Source organism: Bos grunniens, chromosome 24 (assembly GCF_055505025.1).
Source record: "Bos grunniens cultivar Pamir isolate PY7600 chromosome 24, Bosgru_T2T1.0, whole genome shotgun sequence".
NCBI classification, from domain to species: Eukaryota; Metazoa; Chordata; class Mammalia; order Artiodactyla; family Bovidae; genus Bos; species Bos grunniens.
In genome coordinates this window covers 50561050-50585253 of record NC_141188.1, presented here as the reverse complement: position 1 = coordinate 50585253, position 24204 = coordinate 50561050, and the positions used below count along the sequence as shown (strand labels likewise).

General features: G+C 38.6%; 1 protein-coding gene across 10 annotated transcripts in view; it reads left to right on the top strand.

Annotated features, from left to right (window-relative positions):
* Positions 1-24204, top strand: part of DYM (dymeclin) — a 393514-nt gene that overhangs the window by 89936 nt on the left and 279374 nt on the right. For all 10 annotated transcript variants that reach the window (XM_086373423.1, XM_086373422.1, XM_086373425.1 and 7 more), the window contains 2 exons: positions 12331-12456; positions 13839-13981. In XM_086373423.1, the coding sequence (XP_086229549.1) occupies positions 12331-12456; positions 13839-13981 (269 nt within the window). The remainder of the gene's footprint in view (positions 1-12330; positions 12457-13838; positions 13982-24204) is intronic.

Genomic DNA, 24204 nt, shown 5'->3' with positions numbered 1-24204 from the left:
TCTAAGCATTTCTGTTTGCTATTATATGAGGCTCTATCCAGTTCAAGAAAACAAAACAAAGAATAAAAGGCATAGAGATTGGAAAAGAAAAAGTAAAACTGTCTTTATTTGCTGGCAACATGATTGTTTATGTAGAGGGCCCTGAGGAACATAGAAAAGCTACTTGAGCTGAAAAGTGAGTTTAGCAAGTTTACAGTTTACAAGATAATTATACAGAAATCACATACTAGTAGCAAACAACTGGAAACTAAAACTTTAAAACTTCTATTTTAAAACAATATGAAAACATGAAATAGTAAATTCAACAAATATGTGTACAACTTATATACTGACAACTAAAAAACACTGCTCAGTGAAGTCAAAGAAGACCTAAATGTAGACATATCTTGTGTTCACGAATTGGAAGACTCAACATTGTTAAGATGTCAGTATCACCCAGATTGAGCTACAGAGTCCATTTATCATATTTGTACCAGGCTTTTTGTTTGTTTTTTTCCTAGACACTGACAAGCTGATTCGAAAATGTACTGGGAAGTGCAAAGAACCTAGAATATCTGAGGAGATAATTGAAAAAGAGGAACAAATGGAATACTTACACTCTGTCTCTTCCCACTGTGCTGTAAAGCTACAGTTGTGTTTTTGCTTTTGAGATTGATTTCTTGTTTCGGCTGTGGTGGGTCTTTGTTGCTGTGCGTGGGCTTTCTCTAGTTGTGGAAAGTGGGGACTAGTCTTTGTTTTGGTGCCCAGGCTTATCACTGTGGTGGCTTCTGTTGCTGCAGAGCACAGGCTCCAGGGTGCACAGGCGTCAGGAGTTGTGGTGCATGGGCTTAGTTGTTCCATGGCAGGTGGAATCTTCCCAGGCCAGGGAAAAAACTGGTGTTCCCTTGCATTGCTAGACTGATTCTTAACCATATGGACCTCCAGGGAAGCCCAAAGCTACTGTTTTGAAGGTAATATGGTATTGATCAAATAATAGACAAATCAATCAGTGGATGAGTTTAGTGAAAAAGTGTTAGTCACTCAGTCGTGTTCGAATCTTTTGTGACCCCATGGACTGTAGGCTGCTAGGCTTCTCTCTCCATGGGATTTCCAAGGCAGGAATACTGGATTGGGTAGCTATTATCTTCTCCAGGGGATCTTCCTGATTCAGGGGTGGAACCTGAGTTTCCTGCCTTGCAGGCAGATTCTTTACTCTCTGAGCCACTAGGGAAGCCCTGGAGGGAGCCAGGAAATAGATTTGCACTTCTGTGGTCTTTTTTTTTTGTGTGTGTGTGAGAAAAACAGCAAAACTATTCAATTGGAGAGGGAAATGTTTTTAAACTAGTGGTGCTGGAAAAGGTAATTATTATATAAGAAAACAAAACAAACAAAACTTTAACTCCTACCTTCACATGTAACACAGAATAATATACACAGTCTTGGTTTAGGAAAAGAAAACTTAGAAAGGATACAGAAAGCAATAGCCAGAAAAGGAAAGTCTTGATAAGTTAAACGTCTTCAAAAATAAAAATCTTGCCTCCTCAAAAGAGACTGTTCAAAAAAGAACAGTCAAGCCGCAGATGGGAGAAATGTCTCTGAAACATAACTAACAAAAGAATTTATTCTTGAATATATAAAGATTTCTTAAAATTTAAAAATAATTAGGCAAATAACCCAATTAAAAATGAACAGAAGATTTAAATGGATACTTCACAAAAAGGATCTGTAAATGGCCAGTAAACACATTGAGTTTTGATGTTATTAACCATTAGAAAATGCAAATTAAAGCTGTAGTAAGATATCACTACACACCACCAAATAAGTGTTGTCCAAGGTTTTGGGGGGAGGGAAGAATATAGAACATGGAGTACTTTTAGAGCAATGAAACTGTTCTGTGTGGTACTGTAATCGTGGGCACATGTTATCACATTTGTCAAAATTACTGTGATTGTAGCAGTCACATGGCAATAGTGAACTGTAATATAAATTATGGACTCTGGGTGATGATCACTTGTCAGTGTTGGTTAATCATTTTTAACACATATGCTACTCTGGAGTGGTGGAGGAGGCTACACATCTGTGGGGCAAGGGATATAGGAATTCTCTATCTTCAGTGTTGCTGAGAACCTCAAGCTGTTTTGAAAAATAAAATCTGTATAAAAAATTGCTGTGATATATAAAATGGTACAACCAGTTTGAGAAAAGGTTTGACGGTTTCTCATGAAGTCAAACATCCACCTGTCCTCTCATCTAGCAATTTTATTTTCAGGCATCCACCTACAAGAATGGAAAATAAATGTTTGCAGATGACTTACATGCAAATGTTTATAAGTCTTTTAAAAATACTTTTTCATAATAGCTCTGATATGGAAACAAATGCCTCTTAACATCATCTTGTCTCTCTGTACTTTATCCTGGGTTATTTCTTATGACTTAACGTCCAAGTCATTGAATCTCTCTTCAGCTGAGTCTAAATAATCTTCTGCTATTAAACCCATTTATAGAGGTTATTTCTTTCCCTCCTTCCTTCCTTTCTCCCTCTCTTCCCCCTTCTCTTCCTGCGTCCCTCTTCTCTCCTTTTTTCCTTTCTTCTTATTTACTTATTTTTTTAAAATCAAGTTTTAAAATTTGGCTGTTGTTTTTTTCAGCTCAAGACATTTTTTTCTAGAACTTAAAAAGCCTGCTATATTTATATAGTTTACAGATCCTTGGGAAAATTTTGATTTGATAAATTTGGTTTTTATTCCATAAGTAGAACAGGTGTATTTGTGTTTGGTAATTAATTACTATTGAAAGAGGTTTTTTTGTTTGTTTTGTAGGTGTATTGTGATTCTTGTTCATGTAGTCTTATCTTTTTATGTGCCCATTTTTGATTGTTTGGTAGTTTTTGTGTTTGTAGAGTTGTAAAAATAATTTGATAGGATGATTTTATCTTTCTTCAGAGAGGATGGTCTGTTTCTCTGGGTGCCTTGGATTCTTCTTAATTCTGTTTCAGAATTTTCATGGCCACCCAGGGAACTTAAAAAGCTCAGTTCTAGTCCATGAGACTGTTGATTTCAGGATCCCCTTGAGAATCTCTGCCCTGTATGGGGAGTGGATTTCTGCGGCTTGCTCCTTGGACAGCCTTGGACTCCAGCTTTTGTCCCCTAGACTGTCAACCCTGTCACAAGCACTGCTCAGATTCCCAACCACTGCTTATAAATCAGGAAACATCCCAAGGCCAGAGCAGTTCCAGAAGTTGAGCTGACCTCTCTAGGTTTTCCTAGTGCCTCAGTCTTGGCCTTGTATTAATAATTCTTCATATTTTACTAGCTCTTTGGTCTTTTTAGAACATGCCCTTCCAGACCCTCTGTCAATGATTTTTGTTGACTGCATCAGGAATAGTCTTCTGAATTTTCTGTCCATCACTGCTGGAAATGGAAGTAGTCTTAAATCTTGTGAGCTCTTTAAATATTATATAGTTCTGTAAGTTAGTGTGTAAGTGGTGTCTTATTACATTTTCATTATTTTCTAATACTAGTTGATTTTTTTTTGGTTCAGCAAATATTTTCTTGTATGATATAGAGTATGAGAAACATTATAGTTGTGGATTTTCTGGAGAAGGTGAAGCTAGTGCAGAGTCTTGAATGACAATATGAGTCAGCCAAGCAGTTTGGGGGTGAGCATAGAGGGAGCTTGAGCCCTCACACAGACTTGGGAGATGTGAGGGAACATGGTAACTAGACAGATAATTGATGGATAGTTACATTATATCCATGTGTGCCTTTAAAATGTGCTTAAGTGACTATTTCAGAGGTTTTCCTGTCTAGGTCATTTTCCCCCCGTTGTTGTTCAGTTGCTCAGTTGTGTCCCATTCTTTGCGACCCCATGGACTGAAGCACGCCAGGCTTCCCTGTCCCTTAACATCTCCCGGAGCTTGCTCAAACACATGTCTGTAGAGTCGGTGATGCCATCCAACCATCTCATCCTCTGAAGCACGCCAGGCTTCCCTGTCCCTTAACATCTCCCGGAGCTTGCTCAAACACATGTCTGTAGAGTCGGTGATGCCATCCAACCATCTCATCCTCTGTCGTCCCCTTCTCCTCCTGCCTTCAATCTTTCCCAGCGTCAGGGTCTTTTCTAATGAGTCACTTCTTTGCATCAGATGCCACAGTATTGGAGCTTTAGCTTCAGCATCAGTCCTTCCGGATGCATTCAGATCCTTCTGAATGAATATTCAGAGTTGATTTCCTTTAGGATTAACTGGTTGGATCTCCTTGCAGTCCAAGGGACTCTCACGAGTCTTCTCCAACACCACAGTTCAAAAGCATCAATTGTTTGGTACTCAACCTTCTTTATGGTCCAACTCTCACATCCATACATGACTACTGGAAAAACCATAGCTCTGAGTATACAGACCTTTGTTGACAAAGTAATATCTCTGTTTTTTAATATGTTGTCTAGGTTTAGCATAGCTTTTCTTCCAAGAAGCCCAAGCATCTTTTCATTTCATGGCTGCAGTCATCTTCTGCAGCAATTTTGGAGCCCAAGAAAATAAAGGCTCTCACTGTTTCCATTGTTTCCCCATCTATTTGCCATGAACTGATGGGACTGGGTGTTAGTTCTAAAAGGTCTTGTAGGTCTTCATAGAACCATTCAACTTCAGCTTCTTCAGCATTACTGGTTGGGGCATAGACTTGGATTACTGTGATATTGAATGGTTTGCCGTGGAAACAAACAGAGATCATTCTGTCGTTTTTGAGATTGCATCCAAGTACTGCATCTTGGACTCTTTTGTTGACCATGATGGCTACTCCATTTCTTCTGAGAGATTCCTGCCCGCAGTAGTAGAGTTTTGCCAAGAAAATGCACTGGTCATAGCAAATACCCTCTTCCAACAATGCAAGAGAAGACTCTGCACATGGACATCACCAGATGGTCAACACCGAAATCAGATTGATTATATTCTTTGCAGCCAAAGATGGAGAAGCTCTATATACAGTCAACAAAAACAAGACCAGGAGCTGACTTTGGCTCAGATCATGAACTCCTTATTACCAAATTCAGACTTAAATTGAAGAAACTAGGGAAAACCATTACACCATTCAGGTATGACCTAAATCAAATCCCTTATGATTATACAGTGGAAGTGAGAAGTAGATTTAAGGGCCTAGATCTGATAGATAGAGTGCCTGATGAGCTATGGAATGAGGTTCGTGACATTGTACAGGAGACAGGGATCAAGACCATCCTCATGGAAAAGAAATGCAAAAAATCAAAATGGCTGTCTGGGGAGGCCTTACAAATAGCTGTGAAAAGAAGAGAAGTGAAAAGCAAAGGAGAAAAGGAAAGATACAAGCATCTGAATGCAGAGTTCCAAAGAATAGCAAGAAGAGATAAGAAAGCCTTCCTTAGCGATCAGTGCAAAGAAATAGAGGAAAACAACAGAATGGGAAAGAATAGAGATCTCTTCAAGAAAATTAGAGATACCAAGGGAACATTTCATACAAAGATGGGCTCGATAAAGGACAGAAATGGTATGGACCTAACAGAAGCAGAAGGTATTAAGAAGAGGTGGCAAGAATACACAGAAGAACTGTACAAAAAAGATCTTCACGATCCAGACAATCACGATGGTGTGATCACTCACCTAGAGCCAGACATCCTGGAATGTGAAGTCAAGTGGGCCTTAGAAAGCATCACTACGAACAAAGCTAGTGGAGGTGATGGAATTCCAGTTGAGCTCTTTCAAATCCTGAAAGATGATGCACTCAATATGCCAGCAAATTTGGAAAACTCAGCAGTAGCCACAGGACTGGAAAAGGTCAGTTTTCATTCCAATCCCAAAGAAAGGCAATGCCAAAGAATGCTCAAACTACCGCACAATTGCGTTCATCTCACACGCTAGTAAAGTAACGCTCAAAATTCTCCAAGCCAGGCTTTAGCAATACGTGAACCGTGAACTTCCAGATGTTCAAGCTGGTTTTAGAAAAGGCAGAGGAACCAGAGATCAAATTGCCAACATCTGCTGGATCATGGGAAAAGCAAGAGAGTTCCAGAAAAACATCTATTTCTGCTTTCTTGACTATGCCAAAGCCTTTGACTGTGTGGATCACAATAAACTGTGGAAAATTCTGAAAGAGATGGGAATACCAGACCACTTGACCTGCCTCTTGAGAAATCTGTATGCAGGTCAGGAAGCAACAGTTAGAACTGGACATGGAACAACAGACTGGTTCCAAATAGGAAAAGGAGTACGTCAAGGCTGTATATTATCACCCTGCTTATTTAACTTATATGCAGAGTACATCATGAGAAACGCTGGACTGGAAGAAGCACAAGCTGGAATCAAGATTGCCGGGAGAAATATCAATCACCTCAGATATGCAGATGACACCACCCTTATGGCAGAAAGTGAAGAGGAACTCAAAAGCCTCTTGATGAAAGTGAAAGAGGAGAGTGAAAAAGTCGGCTTAAAGCTCAACATTCAGAAAACGAAGATCATGGCATCTGGTCCCATCACTTCATGGGAAATAGATGGGGAAACAGTGTCAGACTTTATTTTTTTGGGCTCCAAAATCACTGCAGATGGTGACTGCAACCATGAAATTAAAAGACGCTTACTCCTTGGAAGGAAAGTTATGTCCAACCTAGATAGCATATTCAAAAGCAGAAACGTCACTTTGCTAACAAAGGTCCGTCTAGTCAAGGCTATGGTTTTTCCTGTGGTCGTGTATGGATGTGAGAGTTGGACTGTGAAGAAGGCTGAGCGCCGAAGAATTGATGCTTTTGAACTGTGGTGTTGGAGAAGACTCTTGAGAGTCCCTTGGACTGCAAGGAGATCCAACCAGTCCATTCTGAAGGAGATCAGCCCTGGGATTTCTTTGGAGGGAATGATGCTAAAGCTGAAACTCCAGTACTTCTGCCACCTGATGCGAAGAGTTGCCTCATTGGAAAAGACTCTGATGCTGAGAGGGATTGGGGGCAGGAGGAGAAGGGGACGACAGGATGAGATGGCTGGATGGCATCACTGATTCGATGGACGTGAGTCTGGGTGAACTCCGGGAGTTGGTGATGGACAGGGAGGCCTGGCGTGCTGCGATCACGGGGTCATGAAGAGTCGGACACGACTGAGCGACTGAACTGAACTGATGGGACTGGATGCTATGATTTTCATTTTTTTGAATGTTGAGTTTTAAGCCAGCTTTTTCACTCTCCTCCTTCACCTTCACCTAGACACTCTTTAGTGCCTCTTTGCTTTCTGCCGTAAAGGTGGTGTCATCTGCACATCTGAGGTTATTGATAGAACCCAAATCTGTGTTCCTTATTTTGAAGCTGACTTTTAAAATACTAGTTATTTTTAGTACCACTTATGATAGAAAATGGAGTAAACGAAAATATGTTCAGTAATATTTTTCTGTTGCTACTAGTTCTGTAACTGTGGCCCTAGGAGTCTAGTGAATTATTTGAGAGTGGGGGCATGCCATGTGGCACTTGGGATCTTAGTTCCCCAACTAAGAATCACACCTGCACCAGCTGCACAGTGGAAGTGTGGAGCCCTGTGTACTGCCAGGGGGTTCCTGTGTGTGTGTGTGTGTGTGTGAGAGAATTCTTCTGTATGTGTGTGTGTGAATTTTTGTGCAGAGCACTAAATCATAAAATAGTGTTTGGAAGCTGTGAGTTTCAGATATTTTTTTGTCACATAAAGTTTGTGCATGAAGGAATGTATTTTTCTTGGTTTTGGTAAACCCCAAATTAATTTCTCACTGTGCCCACAAGCACAAAGAGACTATTCAACAAGTATGTGTGTACTTGTGGCCAGTCAGTGGTACCAGAGATACAGTTGTGAATAAGACATAGATTCTAGTTGTGGGTTGGGTAGGACAGACAATAAACAAATTTATATATAATGTTAGAATGTGACAAGTACAATGGAAAAAAGTAATATGGTATCTTAGCCAAGATTGTGCAGGAAGGCTCCTTATGAAGTGAACCTTTTAATAGAAACCCAAAGTCAGGGAATCCTGTCACTCTGTGATGGGAGAGCTTCTAAAGCAGAGGCAACAGCAGAGGAAAGGCCTTAAGGTGGGTACATGAATAAGACATAGGTTGTAGTTGTGGGAAGGGTAGGTAAACAAACTAATATATAATGTTAGAATGTGACAAGTACAATAAGAAATGAGACTATTCTATAAGTGTAAGTGTACTTGTGGCCATCCACAAGATGCCAGAGATACAGTAGTGAATAAGTGAACAGGAACTAAAGAGTCTCTTGTTGAGAATGAAAGATGAGAGTTAAAAAGCTGGCTTAAAACTCAGCATTAAAAAAATGAAGATCATGGCATCCAGTCCCATCACTCCATGGCAAACAGAAGGGGAAAAAGTAGAAACAGTGAGAGGCTTTATTTTCTTGGGCTCCAAAATCACTGTGAACAGTGACTGCAGTGGAAAGGAGCTATGACAAACATAGACAGCATATTAGAAAGCAGAGAGATCACTTTACTGACAAAGGTGTGTATAGTCAAAGCTATGGTTTTTCCAGTAGTCATGTATGGAGGAGAGAGTTGGACCATAAAAAAGGTTGAGCACCGAAAAATTGATGCTTTCGAATTGTGGTGCTGGACAAGACTCTTGAGAGTCCCTTGGACACAAGGAGATCAAACCAGTCAATCTTAAAGGAAGTCAACACTAAATATTCATTGACAGGGCTGATGCTGAAGCTTCAGTACTGTGGCCATCTGATGTGAAGTGACTCATTGGAAAAGACCCTGATGCTGGGAAAGATTGAAGGCAGGAGGAGAAGGGGATGACAGAGGATGAGATGGTTGGATGGCATCACTGACTCAATGGACATAAATTTGAGCAAACTCCAGCAGATAGTAAAGAGCAGGGATGGTTGGCGTGCTACAGTCCATGGGGTTGCAAAAAGTCGGGCATGACTTAGTGACTGAACAACAACAGTCATCTGTACAATCTGTTCTCCGTTGATTTGTGGATCCATTTTATTATACATTTCCCTAGAAACACAGGTTTGTCCTGTACACTCAGTTCTCAGTTGAATTCCATTGGTTTGTCTTCTTTTTTGCCTGTTTACTGGCAAATACCATACTGTTTTTATTGCTACAGCTGTGTAACATGGCTTGATATCTCTTAGGGGAAGTTCCTCTCTTCTCTTTTCAGTTTCAAGGTTGACTTAGCTATGTGTTTATTCTTTCAAAAATGTTAAGAGTTTCTGAAAGAAGCTCAATGAGAATTTTAGTTGTAATTAATTTGTGTAGAATTATGTTTGTGATATTTTGTCATTCCATTCCATTTAGTCATCCTGTTTGCCCTTTATTAGTGTTTTAATACTAATAAATGAGCGCTGGCCAACAGGATGAATAAGATATTCTCTAACAAGTCAGTTAGCAGTATTCTGGATCCTTTTTTTCATGAAAGTCCCTTTGCATTTTTGTTGGAATGAGTATTCCTTTTGTATTATGATCGTGTATTATATGACCTCAATATATTTCTTTCTTGATTTTTTTTTTTTTTTTTTTGCTATTCTAAGTTTTGTATGCCTGGCATGCTATTCTGTTGATTATTCAGGAAGTTCCAGTTAGTTCCAATCAAAATCAGAGCAATAGAGATCCCTCTTGTCTCTCTATGCTTTATCCATTGAATGCCTGTTATGAACTCGAGTTGGGAATACAAACAACTAAAAAACAAAGGAATCTCTAGCTAAAATCTCATATATTCTGGTAAGAAAGATAGACTTGACTGTAAATCATTGCCTCTCATACTTTAGGTCTTAATGTTGCTTTTTCAGAGGAGCTTTTCTTTGATCCTACAATTAAGATTGGAGTACCATATAATCTTTTCTTCTTGTTACTTGCTCTTTTTTCTTTATGATACTTTTTGGAGTAATTACTACTTGAGTTCTTTTTTTCCACTGAAGTATAACATCCACAGAGGTTATCTGTTGTTAATGGATGTATCTCCAATGTGTAATATAATGCCTGTTTAGACATAGTAAGAATAAATTCTTTATAAATATTTGTTGAATGATGTATCAACTGGAATACAGTATGATAAACACATTGAATTTTTATCTGTGGATCTATGAAACACACCAGTGGCTCAGATGGTAAAGAATCTACCTGCAGTGTGGGAGACTGCACTTTGTGGTTTGATCCCTGGGTTGGGAAGATCCCTTGAGAGATCCATGGCAACCCACCCCAGTATTCTTGCCTGGAGAATCCCCATGGACAGAGAAGCTTGGCGGGCTACAGTCCATAGGGTCGCAAAGAGTTGGACACGACTGAGCGACTAAGCACAGCACAGCACATGAAGCACACAGGAAGGATTACTTAGTTTCATTCAAGAATTTTGAGGAATGGATTTTCAGCTTGATATGAAAATGTCATTTTGAGTCAGTATTCTTTTATGCTACAAGCTTTCCCTACCTTCCACAATCAAAACCTCTTTGCAAAATTCTGTGGCAAGAGAGGATGGTTCAAGGGTTGAAACTTTTCCTGTTGTCCCATTTGTGAAGTTGTTTGGCCCAATTAATTTCTAAGGAGAACAGCCTTTTGTTCTAAATCTATAGTCTTTCCTTAAGGTTGTTGCATCTAGTATTTATTAATAACCATAGTTTTTAGTTTAAACAAAGGATAACAATTTCTTCCTGGTTCTGGGACCTAGAGTAAGATGTTGAATTGTAAACCACTAGTTTTTTTTTTTTTTTTTAATTATTGATGCAATGACTGAATACATTAACAAATATATTGGAGGTAGTCACCTATCCAGATTACTGTACCCTGTGGCAGAATATTTGTTCTTCAGGATTTGTCTTCAAGCCCTGACCCAACTGAAGAGCCTAGCCAATTGACTATAGAGTATGGATTCCTGATGGGCATGGGCTGTATGAATAAATGATTGTTGTGATTCAAAATCCTTTGGGCTTTGCACCCAAATCATCATTAGCAAAGAATTAATGAACCATAATACAACACATCAGGACTGTTTTTGATTCATTTTGAGAAATAAGAGCAAATAAAAGAATTGCCTTTTATGTGGTTAATATTTACAATAATATTTATGGAAATTTCAGGAAAAAAAAGTGTTATACTGTATTACATTTCTGAGCAGAAATGAGATTTATTTATTGCATAATAAGATCATTTGCACAGGTCTTTTGGGTTTTATTTTGTATACTTTACTTCCAAAAGATATTTCTATCCATAAGAACTCCATATATATCTGATAGAATTAGAACTTAAAAATCTGGTGAAAGTGAAAAGTGAAAGTGTTAGTCACTCAATTATATCTGACTCTTTGCGACCCCATGGACTGTAACCTGCCAGGATCCTCCGTCCACGGAATTCTCCAGGCAATAATACTGGAGTGGGTACGCATTCCCTTCTCCAGGGGATCTTCCCGACCCAGAGATCAAACCTGGATCTCCTGCAGGGAAGTCCAAAGATCTGGTTAGCTTGCCCATTTCTAGAATAAAATCATCTTTAATTTGTTTAATGAGCTTCTTGTAAGTAGGTGTTAAGTGTTTTTCTTTGAACTTTGCATGAATATTTCAGTTCTGTAAAAAATATTTTGATTTTTTTTGGAGCTGTTACTCTTTTTGTTGTGTTGTTGAGATTTTCACTTTCCTGGTCTCAGACGTTACTGTTTTGCCTGATAATTGTGTTTAAAGTTTTGCAATAATTGAAAAAATTTTGATGCATTTGTTCCTGTTTGTGCTCGCTACTCAGCTGAAATTGTTTCCTTTTTATTTGATCTAAGATTTGTTTCTAAAAGGGGTCAATGATTTTTGGAGGACAGTAGTAGTCTTTCATAAAAGAAGTGTGTTTAAGAAAACAGGGATAATTTGTTTACTGTTCATATTTTGCTGAACAGGCAGAGTTGGCCTTGAGAACGTACACTCTTAGAGATAGAAAATCTAGAGTTTACCATTGTTCTTATTATAAAGTGAATATCAACTCGGGAAGTCGTTGTCTTCCCTACCCTGTGACTTCTCTTCAGTTTTACAATCTGAATGTTTGTTTCTGTGTTATAACTAAATAGGGATAAAACATAAGGGCTTTAGAGTGGATCTTTGCTGGCAGTTATTCCCATTATACACTAATATGCTTGTCATTCATCAGTAGATGGAACTGGAAAATAAGAAAGTAATAGGATATTTCACCCATTACAAGAACTAATGACAAGGAAATGTTGCATATTTTTGCTTGACTTAGTTTTTATATTAAGCATATTAGTATTTTTAAAATAATCCAGAAACATTAAATGTTTTATTTTTAAATGGATAGTTTATTTAGAAAAGAGCAATATCTTCCTAAACGATCATTATTCTGCTTTGTTTCTTGTTTTTTTCAGAGATATTACGTATGAAATATCAGTAGAAGCTGTGTCAACAATGGTGGTTTTCCTTTCTTGCCAACTCTTCCACAAGGAAGTTTTGCGACAGAGCATCAGTCACAAGTATTTGATGCGAGGTCGATGGTATGTTTCTCTTTTAAATTTGTCAAGTTCTTTATTGTATTCATCTATAGTTCTTGTCTTGTCCTCTTTTCTTAGTGTTGTTCCGTATCTCCAAACAGACATTTCCTCTGGTTGTTCCATCAGAACTTCAGACCGATCCCACAAGGATGTGCTTTCCTGGCTAAACTAGCCATCCTCCCCACCCCCTTCATCCTCCAGCTTCTTTACCTTCTCTAGTGGTTTCTTTATAGAGTTGAAACTATGAAGTCCTCTTTTTCTTCCTGCTGCGTCATTCTGTGTGTCTTAAGGAGTCATCCAGTCATATTTGTTCACTGAAATTATTTCTAGCTTCCCCTTCCCATTAGCTCCATTGAAACTACTGTACAGTGTATGCCTCATCACCATGTGTTTGGACTTCCCTGGCAGCTGCTTCACTGACCATCCCTCCTTTAATTTAGGCCACAAACATTTACTGTATGCTAGGCATGTGTTAGGATGTGGCACTGTGCTCCTGAGCACAAGCTTAGAGTCTCCTGGTGAGTGGGGCTAGGAGTAGATAAATATTACACACACACACACACACACACACACACACACGGACACCTTTGTCTTTCTCACATCCCTCTCGCCACCTTGATTATACCTATGGCACATTCACAGAATCCTTCAGGACTCTTTTGGAACACATTTGAAAATCACTGATAATAGACATGAAAAGGCCTTAAGCATTGGCTCAAGAGCCTGTTTAAAAGCTTTCTCCAGATTGCAGGAATTGATTCATCACTAATTTATGAACACATTTTCCTTTTAACCTATTTTCTCTCCCTTCTCCTCTCCACCCATTACTGAAAGACAGAGTATTAATATTGAAAAAAAAATGTCTGTATATTATGGACATGTTTTGTATGCATGCATAGATTGAATGATTTCCTATTTTTATTTATTTTTAAAAATGTAAGGTTCAATAATTATTTATATTGGTTATATGTTGAATATTTCAGATATGTTGTGTTAAGTCAAATATTACTGTTCACGTCAGTTTCCGTATTTTTTAACTCTTGCTTTTTCCTACTGATTCTGTTACTACCTCCCTTCAAGTGTCAAGTACTGTATTATATACTGAATTTGTAATATCTCACCTGTTGTACTGACTACAAATAAAGTAACTGAAGCTTAGGAGTTGAAATGATTTGATGAATAACATACAGCATAGTAAGAGGAAAGCCAGAATTCGTTCAACCTGAAGTCTGATCTCAAAGCCCATAATCGTCACTGTTTTGTGACAGTGCTAGATTTTCTTTGAATTGTGCTAATCCCTTTTATGTCAATAGATTATCACAACACAGTCAGTTGACTCCCCAAAATATGAGTTTATTTTCTTCTTTTTTTTTCTTTTTGTGTAGTCTTCCATACACCAGCAAACTTGTGAAAACCTTACTGTATAACTTCATCAGACAGGAAAAGCCGCCTCCTCCAGGAACGCATGTGTTGCCTCAGCAGTCAGATGGGGGAGGACTGCTCTATGGACTGGCATCAGGAGTAGCAAGTAAGTCTTACCAGAATTTGTCAGTTCTGTGGTGTACATAGTAGGTTTTGTCCAATTAGTCATAAGAAATTCTGTTCACTTGGCTGCCAGTACTGTTATATTGCATCTGTGTAGCTGGTTGAATGTGAAATACTGGAAATAGTTTATAGAGTATTTTTTTCATTTGGTGAACTGATTTATACAAGGAAATATATGCAAATCATGTATAGATTGTTTACCTATAAGAATTTTTCAAGAAGAATATAAGCATGCATATTGTATGCATTCTAGCTGTGCACTATAAATACAGTTATGCTCTTGGAAACTTTTTATCACATACGTTTTATGAGGAAATTGTTCTATTTTAGGGGCTTTCTTGAGTAGATTTTATATGACTAATTAGGTGTAGTTTTTTTTTGTTATACACAATGTTTCCTTTGGTGACAAATTAGCACATTTTGAAGAGGCTTGTAATAAATTCTGAAGTGGCACAAGCATGAATTTTGTCAGATTGGAAGCAAATTTCATTAACTGAAGAATCCTTTCCCATCATCTAGTAAAGCCTCATTTCTGCTTCACAGTGTTTTGACGAAATACCAGAGGACCTGGGTCATGTGAGGTTACGTCAGCTGAACTTGTGCTTTGTTCTGAAGGAGAAACAAAAACTAGGCTGGCACTTTGGCAGTTGTAAGGGCTGCGTGGGTGCTCTTACTTAAGAAACTGTATATGGTCCACTTAATTACACAGTGCAGAGTTCAGCTATCTGAAGGAATTATAAATGGAGCTGAGTTCCGCAGCTGAATTAGGCAGTGACATGTTCTCCACACTAGCCAGGGTGTCAGTTTGATAGGAAAATGGAGTACTGTGTGATAATTTATGAGATGATTAGTCTTAGGAACCTCTTTGGATTGAAAGACCTCTGTTCTAGGTCATCTTCTTTTGACTTCTTTTAGTATTATAAGTTGAATTACATTTGTAATCACTCTTGGCTTTGTCTCTGGTGCTGAGCATGCTGCCTTGACCATCAGATCCGCAGAGGTTCATTCTCCGAGTCACCCCTCTTGTGGCCCTCCTTGTTTCAGATAAGGAGGCTTTCGAGGCTTGCTCTTGTGTGGTCTCTAAAGGCAGCACAGGAAGGGCTTTGTGTGTTCTATGGAAAGGCTTGATTAATCTGTTAGTAGTTTTTTTTTTTTGGCCACATGGCATGTGGGATTTTTAGTTCTTCAACCAGGAACTGAACCCGGTTGCTTGGCAGTGAAAGTCCAGAATCCTAACCACTGGACCACTGGGGAGTTCCCAGTGTTTTCTCTTTTCAGTCATTAAACTAGTGTTAGTGTTCAAAAGCTGAGTATTTTCTAGTACTATGGTTGGAGGAGATAGTATAAATTCATTAACTGCTTTCTTTGAAACAATGACAATACTTTGCAGTTTTTCAAAGATGTGTGTAGTTCTTGATTTTTCTTGCAGTTATATGTCATCATAAAGAAAGAAGTCCAGTATGGTATATGATGTCATCTGTACTGGCTGCCAAAAGACTTTTTAATTTCAGATATACTCTGCGTATCAGAGGAAAGTTGCCAGTTTGTCTTGCAAATGTCTATCAAAGTTGGAGTAGATAATCTCTTAAGACTATTTTCACATAATTTTAAATGGTTCTCTGATCTTTTCCCCTACCATTAAGAAGTTTAGTGTTCAGCTAAGGGCATTAAAATAGGCTTAGGATTTTTGTGTGCCTGTAGTGATAAAGCATTTTGCATAGCTTCTTAAGTCTTCTTAAAACTATTCATGTAAAAGTATAAGTGATGGAGTAATTTATTATTTTACAGTATGTGGCCCAAAAGATTAAAAAAAAAAACAGCCAAAGGATATTTTTCTTCTAAAAAGCACACTTATGTATTTTGTGCAAAAAAGAAACTGTTAATGAGAGGGAGGTTCAAAAGGGAGGGGATATATGTATACCTTTGACTGATTCATGCTGAGGTTTAACAGAAAACAACAACGTTCTGTAAAGCAATTATCCTTCAATAAAAAAATAAAGAACAGTCATAGCCATGTAATTTTGAATTAAGCTACATTCCATGAAAGTCAATCAAGTTGACAAAGGAAATATTTTAAAAATTTATTTGTTTTTAATTGAAGGATAATTGCTTTACAATATTGCATTGGTTTCTACCAAACATCAACATGAATCAGCCATTGATTTACCTTTGTCCCCTCCCACCTGAACATCCCTCCCACTTCCCTCCCCAACCCATTGCTCTAGGTTGTTACCAAACCCCAGTTTGAGTTCCCTCAGTCATACAGCAAATTCCCATTGACTTTCTTTCTTTTTTTTTTCCCCTCAATATTTTATTTAATTTTTTTTTTCTTTTCTTAAAAAATTTTTTTTTATTATTATTTTTTTTTACTTTACAATATTGTATTGGTTTTGTCATACATCAACATGCATCTGCCACGGGTGTACACGTGTTCCCCATCCTGAACCCCCTCCCACCTCCCTCCCCATACCATCCCTCTGGGTCATCCCAGTGCACCAGCCCCAAGCTTCCTGTATCTTGCATCGAACCTTGACTGGCGATTCATTTCTTATATGATATACATGTTTTAATGCCATTCTCCCAAATCATCCCCCGCTCCCTCTCCCACAGAGTCCAAAAGACTGTTCTGTACATCTATGTCTCTTTTGCTGTCTCGCATACAGGGTTGTCATTACCATCTTTCTAAATTCCATATATATGCGTTAGTATACTGTATTGGTGTTTTTCTTTCTGGCTTACTTCACTCTGTATAATAGGCTCCAGTTTCATCCACCTCATTAGAACTTATTCAAATATGTTCTTTTTAATGGCTGAGTAATACTCCATTGTGTATATGTACCACAGCTTTCTTATCCATTCATCTGCTGATGGACATTTAGGTTGCTTCCACGTCCTGGCTGTTATAAACAGTGCTGCGATGAACATTGGGGTACACGTGTCTCTTTCCCTTCTGGTTTCCTGAGTGTGTATGCCCAGCAGTGGGATTGCTGGGTCGTATGGCAGTTCTATTTCCAGTTTTTTAAGGAATCTCCACACTGTTCTCCATAGTGGCTGTACTAGTTTGCGTTCCCACCAACAGTGTAAGAGGGTTCCCTTTTCTCCACATCCTCTCCAGCATTTATTGCTTGTAGACTTTTGGATTGCAGCCATTCTGACTGGCATGAAATGGTACCTCATTGTGGTTTTGATTTGCATTTCTCTGATAATGAGTGATGTTGAGCATCTTTTCATGTGTTTGTTAGCCATCTGTATGTCTTCTTTGGAGAAATGTCTATTTAGTTCTTTGGCCCATTTTTTGATTGGGTCGTTTATTTTTCTGGAATTGAGCTGCAGGAGTTGCTTGTATATTTTTGAGATTAATTGTTTGTCATTTGCTTCATTTGCTCTTATTTTCTATTTTGAAGGCTGTCTTTTCACCTTGCTTATAGTTTCTTTTGTTGTGCAGAAGCTTTTAATTTTAATTAGATCCCATTTGTTTAGTTGTGCTTTTATTTCCAATATTCTGGGAGGTGGGTCATAGAGGATCCTGCTGTGATGTATGTCAGAGAGTGTTTTGCCTATGTTCTCCTCTAAGAGTTTTATAGTTTCTGGTCTTACATTTAGATCTTTAATCCATTTTGAGCTTATTTTTGTGTATGGTGTTAGAAAGTGTTCTAGTTTCATTCTTTTATAAGTGGTTGACCAGTTTTCCCAGCACCACTTGTTAAAGAGATTGTCTTTTCTCCATTGTATATTGTTGCCTCCTTTGTCAAAGATAAGGTGTCCATAGGTGTGTGGATTTATCTCTGGGCTTTCTATTTTGTTCCATTGATCTATATTTCTGTTTTTGTGCCAGTACCATACTGTCTTGATGGCTGTGGCTCTGTAGTAGAGCCTGAAGTCAGGCAGGTTGATTCCTCTAGTTCCATTCTCTTTTCTCAAGATTGCTTTTGCTATTCGAGGTTTTTTTGTATTTCCATACAAATTGTGAAATTAACCCTTTGTCAGTTGTTTCATTTGCTATTATTTTTTTCCCATTCTGAGGGTTATTTGTTTATAGTTTCCTGTGCTGTGCAGAATCTTTTAAGTTTAATTAGGCCCCATTTGTTTAGTTTTGTTTTTATTTCCATTGCTCTAGGAGGTGGGTCATGGAGGATCTTGCTGTGGTTTGTGTCACAGAGTGTTTTGTCTATGTTTTCCTCTAAGAGTTGACAAAGGAAATTTGACTTTAGTTGTGTCATCTTTTGGTTTGATGATCTTTCGGTTGGTCGTTAAGGAATTTTCTTTAATATTAGCTTGAGAAAGATACGATTTGGAAGGTCCTCACCAAAAAAAAAAAAAAAAAAAGAGAGAGAGAGAGAGATTCTAAAGCCAAATATAAATTGTAAACCCTTTTGGATTATATTCATTTTCATTGGGATTAAATTTTTCCTGGATTTAGAAAGCATTTCCTTTCATAGCAGGATATGTATGGTTTGCTTAAATTATTTCCTTTGAATTAGGGTGCCTTATTTCAAAGAACACAACAGTTTTCGACAGTGAGGTTTTTGTTGTAATTGGAAAGGAAGAAGAGACTCTTTTTGTTAGAACTGGGGTCCAGAGGAGTAGTGAGCCATACATCTGGACCTTCAAAGAGTTAGGGAGGGCCCTCTCCAGTTTGTTCTCAATTTTTCCAGATTTATATTTGATTGTTTCCCAGACTTTAACAGAAACTCTGCTGCTTTTTACATGCCCGACTTTCTTCCTTTTTTATACTTTTGCTTGGGTTATCTTTCTAATCTAGAATCCTACTTCTTCCTCTCTCTGCTGTTAAGTTTTCTGACCCTCCATCCTTTAAGATCCATCTCAAGTACCACCTGCTTCACAAAAGACTTCCTTGTCTACCTCGCAGCTAGATGTGGTTTTTCCTGAGGCACTTAACACTCTGCTTTGTCTTATGATCACCAGGTTCAAGCCTCATTCTCCCTCCTTTGGTTCTACATACAATAAAACTTCACAGTTTACAGAGCGACTTTTATGTATCTCACTTTATTCTCATAGCAACCTTGTGAAATAAATGGTTTTACTTTTTTAATACAGTTGGTAAAAAGCTGTTCTTAGTTATTAAATTATTTGTCTAAGATCACATAGCAAAGAGATCATGTTGGTTTGCACTTTAGCTCTGTTCCTTTGACTCTTGACCTTTGCTGTCTGGCCTTTTTTTGTTTTTTCATTTTTCCCCATTTAAAAAAAAATTTCAATTGAAGTATAGTTGATTTGGGGCTTCCCTGGTAGCTCAGCTAGTAAAGAATCTGCCTGTAATGCAAGAGACCCTGGTTTGATTTCTGGGTTGGAAAGATACCCTGGAGAAGAGATAGGCTACCCACTGCAGTATTCTTGGGCTTCCTTGTTGGCTCAGATGGTACAGAATCTGCCTGCAGTGTGGGAGACCTGGGTTCAATTCCTGGATTTGGACTATCCCCTGGAGGAGGGCGTGGCAACCCACTCCAGTTTCTTGCCTGGAGAATCCCTTGGACAGAGGAGCCTGGCGGGCTACAGTCCATGGGATGGCAAAGAGTAGGACACAACTGAGCAACTAAGCAGATTGCCACTCTTTTTAAGATACTTTTCCTATATAGGTCCTTACTGTTTTGGTCTTTCATTGTCACCACTTGAGTTCTGAGTGTATAAGCTGCTTCCTGACTTACATGAGGGTGTTCACTGCAGCAGAGCACGTTATATTTGTAGACTGTCAGTAAATACTTGTATGTAATTAAATACCAAAAGCTAATACTTATCTACCTCAGGACCAGGAGCTGACTGTGGCTCAGATCATGAACTCCTTATTGCAAAATTCAGACTTAAATTGAAGAAAGTAGGGAAAACCTTGCCTGGAAAATCCCATGGATGGAGGAGCCTGGTGGGCTGCTGTCCATGGGTTCGCTAAGAGCCGGACACGACTGAGCGACTTCACTTTCACTTTTCACTTCCATGCATTGGAGAAGGAAATGGCAACCCACTCCAGTGTTCTTGCCTGGAGAACCCCAGGGACGGGGGAGCCTGGTGGGCTGCCGTCTATGGGGTCGCATAGAGTCGGACATGACTGAAGTGACTTAGCAGCAGCAGCAGCAGCAGCAGGGAAAACCACTAGACCATTCAGGTGTGACCTAAATCACATCCGTTACGATTATACAGTGGAAGTGAGAAATAGATTTAAGGGACTAGATCTGATAGATAGAGTGCCTGATGAACTATGGATGGAGATTTGTGACATTGTACAGGAGACAGGGATCAAGACCATCCCCAAGGAAAAGAAATGCAAAAAAGCAAAATGGCTGTCTGAGGAGGCCTTACAAATAGCTATGACAAGAAGAGAAGCGAAAAGGAAAGATACAAGCATCTTAATGCCGAGTTCCAAAGAGTAGCAAGGAGAGATAAGAAAGCCTTCCTCAGTGATCAGTGCAAAGAAATAGAGGAAAACAATAGAATGGGAAAAACTAGAAATCTCTTCAAGAAAATTAGAGATACCAAGGGAACATTTCATACAAAGATGGGCTCGATAAAGGACAGAAATGGTATGGACCTAACAGAAGCAGAAGATATTAAGAAGAGGTAGCAAGAATACACAGAAGAACTATACAAAAAAAAAGGCTTCATGACTCAGATAATCACAATGATGTGATCACTCACCTAGAGCCAAACATCCTGGAATGTGAAGTCAAGTGGGCCTTAGGAAGCATCACTATGAACAAAGCTAGTGGAGGTGATGGAGTTCTAGTTGAGCTATTTCAAATCCTAAAAGATGATGCTGTGAAAGTGCTGCACTCAATATGCCAGCAAATTTGGAAAACTCAGCAGTGGCCCCAGGACTGGAAAAGGTCAGTTTTCATTCCAGTCCCAAAAGAAGGCAATGCCAAAGAATGCTCAAACGACTGCACAATTGCACTCATCTCACATGCTAGTAAAGTAATGCTCAAAATTCTCCAAGCCAGGCTTCAGTAATATGTGAACCGTGAACTTCCTGATGTTCAAGCTGGTTTTAGAAAAGGCGGAGGAACCAGAGATCAAATTGCCAACATCCTCTGGATCATGGAAAAAGCAAGAGATTTCCAGAAAAACATCTATTTCTGCTTTACTGACTATGCCAAAGCCTTTGATTGTGTGGACCACCACAAACTGTAGAAAATTCTGAAAGAGATGGGAATACCAGACCACCTGACCTGCCTCTTGAGAAATCTGTATGCAGGTCAGGAAGCAACAGTTAGAACTGGACATGGAACAACAGACTGGTTCCAAATAGGAAAAGGAGTATGTCCAGGCTGTATTATTGTCACTGTGCTTATTTAACTTATATGCAGAGTACATCATGAGAAATGGCTGGGCTGGATGAAGCACAAGCTGGAATCAAGATGACCAGGAGAAATATCAATAACCTCACATATGCAGATAACACCACTCTCATGGCAGAAAGTGAAGAAGAACTAAAGAGCCTCTTGATGAAAGTGAAAGTGAAAAAGTTGGCTTACAGCTTAACATTCAGAAAACAAAGATCATGGCATCCAGTCTGATCACTTCATGGCAAACAGATGGGGAAACAGTGGAAACAGTGTCAGACTTAATTTTTGGGGGCTCCAAAATCACTGCAGATAGTGACGGCAACCATGAAATAAAAAGATGCTTACTCCTTGGAAGAAAAGTTATGACCAACCTAGACAGCATATTCAAAAGCAGAGACATTACTTTGCCAACAAAGGTCCCTCTAGTCAAAGCTATGGTTTTTCCAGTGGCCATGTATGGATGTGAGAGTTGGACTATAAAGAAAGCTGAGTGCCGAAGAATTGATGCTTTTGAACTGTGGCGTTGGAGAAGACTCTTGAGAGTCCCTTGGACTGCAAGGAGATCCAACCAGTCCATCCTAAAGGAAATCAGCCCTGAATGTTCATTGGAAGGACTGATGTTGAAGCTGCAACTCCAATACTTTGGCCACCTAATGGGAAGAGCCGACTCGTTTGAAAAGTCCCTGATGCTGGGAAAGATTGAAGGCAAGAGGAGAAGGGGACAACTTAGCATGAGATGGTTGGATGGCATCCCCGACTCAATGGACATGAGTTTGAGTAAACTCTGGGAGTTGGTGATGGACAGGGAGGCCTGGCGTGCTGCAGGCCATGGGGTTGCAAAGAGTTGGACACAACTGAGCAACTCAGCTGAACTGAACACTCAAGGTAAATGTAAACTCAGTTATATAACATGTCTATCATTTATTGAAGACTTATGTTTGCCCATCATTTTAATAGTTAATTTGGTTGTTCAGTTGCTAAGTAGTGTCCAGCTCTTTGTGACAGTGTAGACTGCAGCACACCAGGCTTCACTGTCCTTTACTGTCTCCCGGAGTTTACTCAAACTCATGTCCATTGAGTTGGTGATGCAATCCAACCATTGTATCCTCTTTTGTCCTCTTCTCCTCCCGCCTTCTGTCTTTCCCAGCATCAGGGTCTTTTTCAATGAGTAAGTTCTTTGCATCAGGTGGCCAAAGTATTGGAGCTTCAGCTTCAGCATCACTCCTTCCAATGAATATTTGAGATTGATTTTCCTTTAGGATTGGCCGGTTTGATACCCTGCAGTCAAAGGCACTCTCAAGAGTCTTCTCTAGGCACAGTTTGAAAGCATCAAATTTACATACATGATTTTACCTACTTGTTGTTTAATATTTTCTTTTTTTAACACTTTATTGTGGAAAATTTAAACAGACTATTTATGCATAACCCATCTTCAAGACTTATCAACATTTTGCTTTTTTTTCCCCACTTTTGAAAAGCTTTCTTTGAAAATAAGCTCACACACATATATATAATAATTCCAAAAATAAACTCCCCAAATTATCAGTATATACCTTTAACCAGACTGATTTATTGTTGACATTTTAATCTGATTTATTTTGTATTTGTATTCCTCTCCACCCTCTCTTCTACACACACATACTCACACAAGTTTTTTTTTTAACCTTTTGAAGATAAATTATATGCATCATGGCCCTTTACTCCTAAATACTTGAATGTGTATTTTTTAAAAGGGGATGTCTCTATTTTTTAAAAAAATTGACGTATAGTTATTTTATAGTGTTGTTAGTTTCAAATGTACAGCAAAGTGATTCAGTTATTCATATATATACACATATATATATTTCACAATATATTAAAAGATAATTGAGTATAGTTTCCTGTGCTACATAACAGTAGGTTCTTGTTTTTTACCTATTTACATGTAGTTTGTATATGTTAATCCTAAACTCCTAATTTATCTCCCCATCCCCTTTGGTAACCATAAGTTTGTTTTCTGTATCTGTGAGTCTCTTTTTGTTTCATAAATAAGTTCATTTGTATCTTTTTTTGTTTGTTTAGATTTCACAAATAAGGTATATAATATGATATTTGTCTTTTTCTGTCTTACTTCACTTAGTATGGTAATCTCTTAGGTCCATCCATGTTGCTAGAAGTGCCATCATTTCATTCATTTTTTATGGTTGAGTAATATTCTATTTTGTATTTGTGTATGTATATATATATGAAAGTGAAAGTGTTAGTCATTCAGTCATGTCCAACTCTTTGTGACCCCATGGACTGTAGCCTGCTAGGCTCCTCTGTCCATGGAATTCTCCAGGTAAGAATACTGGAGTGGGTAGGCAATCCCTTCTCCAGGGGATCTTTTCAACGCAGGGATTGAACCCAGGTCTCCTGTATTGCAGGCAGATTATTTATTGTTTGAGCCACCAGGGTAGCCCTACGTGTGTGTGTGTGTGTGTGCGTGTGTATAGACCAAATCTTCTTTATCCACTTATCTGTGGATACTTAGATTGCTTCCATGTCTTGACTTCCGTAAACAGTGCCGCTTTGAACATTGAAGCGCATGTATTGCATGTATCTTATGATACTATGAATTAGAACTTTTGCTTTGATGGATACAAAGCCCAGGAGTGGGATGCAGAATCTTATAGTAGTTCTATTTTTAGTTTTCTATGGAACCTCCATACTATTCACTGTAGTGGCTATACCAATTTACGTTCCCACCAGGAGTGTAGGAGGTTCTTTTTTCTCCACACCCTCTCCAGAATCTGTTTGTAGACTTTTTGGTGAAGGCTGTTCTGACTGGTTTGAGTTGATGATTCATTTTAGTTTTGCTTTACATTTCTGTAATAATTAGTGATGTTGAGCATCTTTTCTGCCTGTTGTTCATGTGAATGTCTTCTTTGGA